At 41.2% G+C, this 7815-nt stretch overlaps 1 protein-coding gene and 2 non-coding genes across 3 annotated transcripts; all 3 read right to left on the bottom strand.

Moving 5' to 3' along the window:
• Positions 1-1296: 1296 nt before the first annotated feature.
• On the bottom strand, positions 1297-6977 carry rpl3 (ribosomal protein L3). Its single transcript, XM_066642308.1, has 9 exons — positions 6843-6977; positions 5441-5633; positions 4466-4634; positions 3890-4025; positions 3590-3776; positions 3011-3171; positions 2595-2696; positions 2258-2473; positions 1297-1427 (listed from the first exon to the last, which is right to left on the bottom strand). Exons 1-9 carry the CDS (start codon positions 6843-6845, stop codon positions 1383-1385), a joined length of 1212 nt encoding a protein of 403 aa, XP_066498405.1. The 5' UTR covers positions 6846-6977; the 3' UTR covers positions 1297-1382.
• Positions 1554-1688, bottom strand: LOC136665482 (small nucleolar RNA SNORA54). The gene has a single exon (XR_010795259.1). It is a non-coding gene; the product is annotated as a small nucleolar RNA SNORA54 (small nucleolar RNA).
• LOC136665485 (small nucleolar RNA U83B) lies at positions 3233-3326 on the bottom strand. Its single transcript, XR_010795262.1, has one exon. It is a non-coding gene; the product is annotated as a small nucleolar RNA U83B (small nucleolar RNA).
• Positions 6978-7815: the final 838 nt, after the last annotated feature.

Raw genomic sequence — 7815 nt, 5'->3', positions numbered from 1 at the left:
TAGAGGAATGTCAAACAACATAATAAACATCCCCTCAGGTCATCAGTTAAAATAAAAAAAACCATCTGTTCCTGTTCCCACAATGAAAAAACCAACCCTAGTGTTACTTGCGTTCACATTTAGTTCTTACAATTAGCCCCTGCATTTTACCCACCCCTATGCAGCTCAAAAGCCCTGCCATGGGTTGATGGGATTGGTCCCATCACACTACACACTATAGTTAAAACTGAAAAGCTAGCTGAAGAAAATGCCTTAAATCTGCTGTAAAACCACATGCTTTCCAGAGCACCTGTTTTAATGTTACATAAACAAATGCAGTGCTAAGAGCCTTACCAAAAAAATTTACAGCATAGCAGTGTTCCTACCCCAGCTGGGAGCAGAACCCGACTGATACGTACACTGCTGTTACAACTCCACTGCTACCTTTCATTAATTTAACTCCTGGTCTAAACTATTACAAAAAGTAGTTCAACACAAGTCTTTTTCACTGAACTACATTTAGAGCAAAGTGGAATTGCAATTTTCTCCCAAAAATGCTTTTCTGCATAGTTTAGACACTGTTTAGGAAGAAAACTGTCTGTCATAGGTTTTCTTCCCAGGAAATTACACACAGGATTTTAAGTTAAGCACAGGATATGGTTTGCTTTTGTACCTGAAACTTGTGAATTCTTAATGGGTTACTAGTTTAAAAAAAATTTATTTTCTCACAAATGGTTTGAGTCTCTGAAGTTCCAGAAGCGATAGTCCTCATTTGTCATTTTCAAGATTACATCCAGCCATTTTCTTTAAATAAACCAAATCTTCATTTACACTTTTAAAAAAGTCATTTTCTAAATTAAGACAACTGCATCTGTAACCAAGCCTCTCAGGCTGATAAACTGATTTAAAATAAATGTAACTGATTATGCTCAGGACATTATGAAAACCTCTCAACATTATGTACAAAAGGCTGATTGGACTGTTAACATTCATTAGTGCTATTGTAACATACCAAAATTGACAATTTAAAGAAAATATTATGCTAATCCAATGGTGTACCCTGCCATCTCATGTAAAAATGCTTGAATTTTTAAGTTCCCATTTAATTCTGAAGATTTTTAAACCATCAACTGCTGATAATCTCACCGGGGAATCACCAATTTGTGAAACACATGTAAATCTGTGGACAAAAGGGATAGCTTTAAAATGCTTTTAGAGTTTAAGTTTTGACTATGGGAGGAAATTTCTGGCCCCTACGTTGTGTTAATTACACCTGTGTACTGCAATGTGTAATGCAAGCATGCAACATCCATGAAAGAGGGTTTTTGGCTTTTTTATTAAATAACTCTGCAGTGCTACATGAAAATTCACGTATCGACAGACAGAGCAAGTCTGAAGGACATTCAAGCAGTTTCCTCCTTGGCGATGCGATCCTTCTTGAGTGGTCCCTGTGAGACAAATGCAAAGAATGATCAGAAAGGCAGCAAACAGAATCCAAAATAAAAGCATCCATGTTCCAGACCCTGCAACTAAACATTAACCTTATCAGGGCTTAGGTGAAATCTAGATGTGCTGCTTGTTGTCAGAGAGTGAACAGGGAGTTATGCACAGAGAAGCTCCACTCCCCTGCCTCACCGAACTTTATTTTAGCACTGGAATGGAACCCAAATTTCAGACTGCATTACTGAAACAGGTTACGAACAGTGCACTAGACTGGATTGGTCTTTGGGAGCTATGGCTCTTTGGTTTGGGAAGGATGAGTTTCTAAATCCAACTAGAGCCTCTGTAGGATTGTTTATGTGGAAATTGTGTGCTTGTAATTTAATGAGGCGGCACTGGCACAATGGTTGACAATGAACACAAATATAATGGGATAACCAAAACTCTGCCCCCAGAGCAACAGTAAAATATTCATTAGGTTGCAAAGGGACTGGGTCAAAGGCAGCTATTAGCACTTTAATCAGAGTCCTAATTTTCAAATTAGAACACAATGAAATTCCATGAACGTGTTCAAAGCTGGTCAGAGTTAACAATGCCACAATTCAGCCCACAAGCTTAATTCAACCAATTACATTTAAGTGGGCAGCAATGCTACAGCCACACCACCTAAAGAGGTAGTGACTGTACAGTGAGTCAGAGTAGAGGCAGTGGTCCAAATCAGACCTCAGGCCCCTGCTCCTGCCCTTTGTTCTGACCACTGCTGGCCTCTGGCATAATGGTGAATAGCTTCACACACAGAGCACTGATTAAACTAGGCTCCTTTCCACCACTAACTCACCATGAAGGCCTTCTTCTCGTCCACAGTCTGGAAGCGTCCATGACCGAACTTGGAAGTGGTGTCGATGAACTTGAGGTCGATCTTCTCCTGTGCCTTGCGGCTTGTCTGCACCAGCAGAGACTTGCGCAGAGTCAGAACCCTCTTCTTTGTTCCCACAACACAGCCCTTCAGCATCAGGAAGTCATTGGTCACCTCACCGTAGCGGACAAAGCCACCCTATTGGACGGGAGGAGAGGGGTTGTAATATTTTAGCCATTTTACTGTATAAATGCACAATTAAGCTTTATTACTATATCCCCATCCATATGCTGTTTTATATAAAGCGTGCTCAACTCACCAGTGGGTTGATGCTCTTGTTGGAAAGATCGTAGTCAGTGGAGGCATTGCTTTTGATCACTTTGCCGTCCTTTGTGTGGTAACCCTGTCCAACCTTGTAGATCTGGAGGATAAACAGAAGTTGAGATGTGGTACTGCTTTGCAGAAGCAAAAACCGTTCAAAAAGAATGGTAGTACAAAAAAGGGACATGAGCACATGGGTTGATTTATTTTGTGCACGTTTAGGACCAGGGATGTTTATGTATATATAAAAACATGACCAGTAAGTTAACATTTCTGCATTAGCCCAATATAGTGCATTTTTATTTCTGCCATATGTAATCTTTACATAGAAGCCAAACAGATGTTCACTGATCAATTAAATATTAACCATTAAAAAAAAATAAATAAATAAGGTTTTCCTGCATCAACACGTACCTTTTTGTTGATCTCAGTGCGGTGGTGGTAGCCCTTCTGACCAGCACGGGCCACAGAGAAAGCCACGCGAGCTGGATGCCAGGCTCCAATACAGGCCACCTTCCTCAGACCACGATGGGTCTTGCGGGGCAGCTTCTTTGTGTGCCAACGGCTTGTTACGCCTGCAGAAAATAAGACGTCCTTAGAAAGCACAGAAAACATTGTCTTTCAGCTATTTTCTGGTGTGTTCTCAGAAGGAAGGCAGCATGGGTAGTTTCCTCATGCTTTTCGGGCGCCATGCCTGACGCAGTATCCATGTTTTTCATCACCAAACAGTGTAGGGTCAAGCTTTAGTAGAGGACCAGCTTTATACAAAAGGAGCTCACGTGGCTAACCCCCTCCGAAAACCTTTAAAAGCTATAATTAAAGTTTTGTGGATTTAATACATTCCCTTGTGAATAATCTGATAAAAGCAAGAATTCAAAGTGTTAATGCATGCTCATTAAGAGCCATCAGCATTAACTCGGTTTTAATAGCCACATCAACCCATTTGGTCAAGCCATTCCTGAGCCTTACTGTACATTGTTAAATGGTGCATACCCTTGTATCCGTGACCCTTGGTGACTCCAATGACATCGATCATCTCATCCTGGGAGAACACGGTGTTGATGGGCACAGCCTGCTCCAGCTTCTCTCGGGCCCAGTCCACTTTAGCAGCGATGTTTCCACCGTTGAGCTGGATCTCCATCAGGTGAGATTTCTTCTGCCTCAGGGGCAGCAGACGCATCTAAACAAAAGAACGTGTTTAGTGATCAGTCACTGTGCATGTATCTCTGAATCTCAATTTTCCCCTCCAAGGACATTAAAGAACATCTCCATCAAGGTAAAGACAAACCTCACCTGTGTGTGTGCGATGATGCGGATGACTTTGCAGTACTTCTTCATTGCAGCAAAGTCCTTCTCCAGCTGCTTCTTGCCTTCCTCATCCTGCCACTTCTTGCTGTACTTGGTGAAGGCCTTCTTCTTGGACTTGTACCTGTGCAAGCGCCGCAAAATGAGAGGGGCAGACCATTTGCACAGCTCCTTCATAACCCTTCTGGATCAGCGGAAGGAGGCTGGGCAGAGCAGTTAGCCCATCCTCAGCTTCAGTGAGGAGGGCGTCAACAGCTTCTGTGGGTCTTTTCGGCTCATGGCGCAGCTTCTAAGGAGCCCTTTCCGCTGGCCAGAGGAGCCCGGAGCTCATCAGGGCACGAGGCACCCGAGCGGAGCTGCACCACACCGAGATGTTAGTCTGACTCAGGGGAAACAAGTTCACACTGGGCAGCAACATTCAGCTCCAATGGGTAGAAACTAGCAAACAAAGCTACAACTTGATTGTACAATTGTGTATGACATTAAGAAAAACTAATCATAAAGAACTAATCCAGTTAAGGTACAGTGATGTTTCAAACCGACAGCTTGGTATCCGTCTCTTACCAGTTCTTATAGAATCTGCGTCTGCACTCATCGCTGATGTGTTCTGCAAAGACGGTCTTGAAGGAGCGCAGACCACGAGGGGTCTCCACATAGCCCACAACACCCACCACGATCATAGGAGGAGTCTCCACTATGGTCACAGCCTCCACCACCTCCTTTTTGTTCACCTCTGTAAACAGCAGTTACAAAATCTATGTAAGCAATGATTGTTTCCTACATAGGCCACCAGCTTTAACTAGTAAATACTGAACCTACTCTAAGAGCATGACCGATATTTTAGACCAGCTGTGTAAGCACACTAATAACCTGGCTTGAGTCATTGCTAAAAAAGGAACACAAATTTGTAGTTTCTACACTAGTAGCTACAATTCCAGAATAAAGAGACTGAGACTGATCTCCAGAAGTGCAACCAGAGCCAGGAACACTATTTGAAGGCTCACTGTTGTATTTATATGTAATGTAGAGTATCGGAATAAAGAGGTACTGTACAAGGACACTTGTTTATGATAAAGTGTAAAATATTCCCTCAAGGCAGGCTTTAATGACTGTGTCCCCTAAATGTACATTATATTCTTCCTGCCCAAATAAAGTAAATAAAAACCTAAAAAGGGGATTGGGTTAAGTTTTCATAAAAGTAAAATTAAATTGTATTTTATATTTTTTGTACATTGCTTTGGTGAAAAAAACGTGTTAAAGATAATCACTGAGATTCAAACATTCTGGGTGCATAAGAGAATATACTGCAGAAAACCAAGACTGGAATTCTAGACAGCTCCAATTTTGTTAATTTATTCCAGTTTCCACATCGGTCAGACTCTACTCTAAAGGCGTGTATGACTGCGCTCAGTTCTCGACATTCAGCAAGGGCTTTAGGCCCAAATATGTCCGCCCGTCGAGTGTATCATCATTGGCAGACATCAACGTACACCGCACAACTGTCACCCTGGAACACCCCGGAGATGAGCTTTAACTCACTTGAGCCAGGTCTGTCGACTTCCCGGACGATGTGGGTCATTCCAGCCTTGTAGCCGAGGAAGGCCGTGAGGTGGACGGGTTTGCTGGGGTCATCCTTGGGGAAGCTCTTCACCTTTCCACGATGACGACGGCTCCTCTTGCGGGGCAAGAAGCCCAGGGATCCGTGGCGTGGAGCCGAAAACTTACGGTGAGACTGGAATCAAATGAATTATTTAAAAAAAAAAAAAAACCTTCCCTTTGTGCAAAACGCTCAGCCTCTAGATCTTCTGTAAACCATTTAGTGGTGCTGACAAAGGGCCAGAATAGTTATGACTAAAACCTTATTGCCAAGAGATTTAATAACCAAAACTTCATAGCACTTTAGACAGCATATGTTGCAAAGCAGCTTTACAAAATAAGCATCAATTAAGCTCTTTATTGCTTCAATTATCATATTAGCATTTCTGTGGATTGTGTGCATTTAGCTTTCCTTAATTATACTTTTGGCTTAAACTATGCACTAAAATCATTATATATATATATATATATATATATATATATATATATATATATATATATATATATATATATATATATATATATATATATATACACATACATACAATGCTGACACTGTGCCCTGGTTCCTCACAGAAATCCACGAAATAAAATTACCTCATGCCTCTACAATACCTCAACAATATATAGGTACCATCTCTGAAATAAGTTTATAGCAATTATACAAAACACTTATAAAAACGGCATGTTTTGTCTCCAGAAATAAATGGTGAAGCTCAAAATTGTGCAGATAATTGCATCTGCAGCTACAAAAACTAGATTAACTACATCTTAAAGTAAAAAGAAGAAAAAGAAAGCAAATTAAATCTAATTCAAGCTTAAACATAACCTTCTAAAAGAGTTGCTGATACAAACGGGAACAGGCCTAGACTTGCCCCATGAGGAGGAACCCCACATTTATATAATGTGTTCAAACTCATTTATTCACGTATTCTACATAAAACTTAAAAAGAAAACTTAGAAATGAAAAAAAAAACTCAAAATTAGTATTTGGAGTTATATCCGGATAGCCATAATATTAATTCAGTTCATAGCGCAGGCCACACGCGGTCTTCGCAAACGCTCTCGCGTTTTTAACAATATTAAAACAGTCATAAATAAGAACTAATTATTTTTTTTAAAGCGTAATCATTCAGTAAGTACAAGTTAAAATATTAGCGCTCAATCATCAGTAGTCGCCATGGGGCCTAAATATACTCCACAAACAAATCCTACAACCTAACCCACAAATACCACCTCTAGCAAATTAAATAAACAGTAGAGTAACTTATTTTACAAGTAGCATGCGGGTAAAACTAAGGATGGTTGATATTTTTCTCAGATAGAGAAGAACAAGAACACTCACCATTATGTCTCCGATTGAGAAAGAGGCCGAGGGCAGGGGCTGCGCAATATTTATTCAAGCCTCGTGAACGAGCACGTCTGTGCGTCATTGCGTCAGCACGCACGCATTTGCCCGTACAGATGCCACACTCCGGATTCTCAGGATTCGACTCTAACTCTCAAATCCTAGCGTAGGAATCAAATAGGGTCGACTCCTCTGCTCCATTTCGTTGTAACCAAGGCACACATAACACGTATAAATTATACAAAGGTATATATAATTTATAAAACATTTCTTCAAATGTGCAAATAATACTTAGCACAAAACATTTCACACATAAAAGTATTTGTACATTTGTAAATCTTTAAATCATTTTTTTTTCACACGCATGGACAATATAATATAGAACTGCAGGTTGTGAAAATATATAACTCATTATTTTTATAACCTTGATTTGACTCTATATTTTCACTTCTGTACTCCTTTATTCTTTATAGAAGAACTTTACAGCTGCCTAAAACATATACTGAAAGCTACTCTTTGCTTGCAAGTATGTTTCATTCATTAATTTTCTGAAACCCTTACTCAGTTTTGGGGGGTGGTGGGTCTGGGGCTTTCCTGGATTCACTAGGCGGATGGAACACACCCTGGATGGGGTGCCAGTCCTTCACAGGGCAACACACACTCACTCACACCTACAGACACTTTGGAGTCACCAATCCACCTACCAATGTGTGTTTTTGGACCGTGGGAGGAAACCGGAGCACCCGGAGGAAACCCACATGAACACAGGGATAACACACCACACTCCTCACAGAGATTCACCTGGAGCGAAACTCAAACCCACAACCTCCGTGGAGCTGTGACGAGAAGGGTATCTCTGCAGGCCGAAGGCAGCTCCAAGTGGGTGGTACAGCTCCAAGTGGGCCGTACAGCTCCAAGTGAGCACGGAAGAACATTTTAAGCACGACTCAAGCACGTCGCTGGCTTCGAG

The sequence above is a fragment of the Hoplias malabaricus genome, chromosome 13 (genome assembly GCF_029633855.1).
Source record: "Hoplias malabaricus isolate fHopMal1 chromosome 13, fHopMal1.hap1, whole genome shotgun sequence".
NCBI classification, from domain to species: domain Eukaryota; kingdom Metazoa; phylum Chordata; class Actinopteri; order Characiformes; family Erythrinidae; genus Hoplias; species Hoplias malabaricus.
Note: the sequence above shows the minus strand (reverse complement) of the source record. Positions and strands in the feature narration are given on the sequence as shown.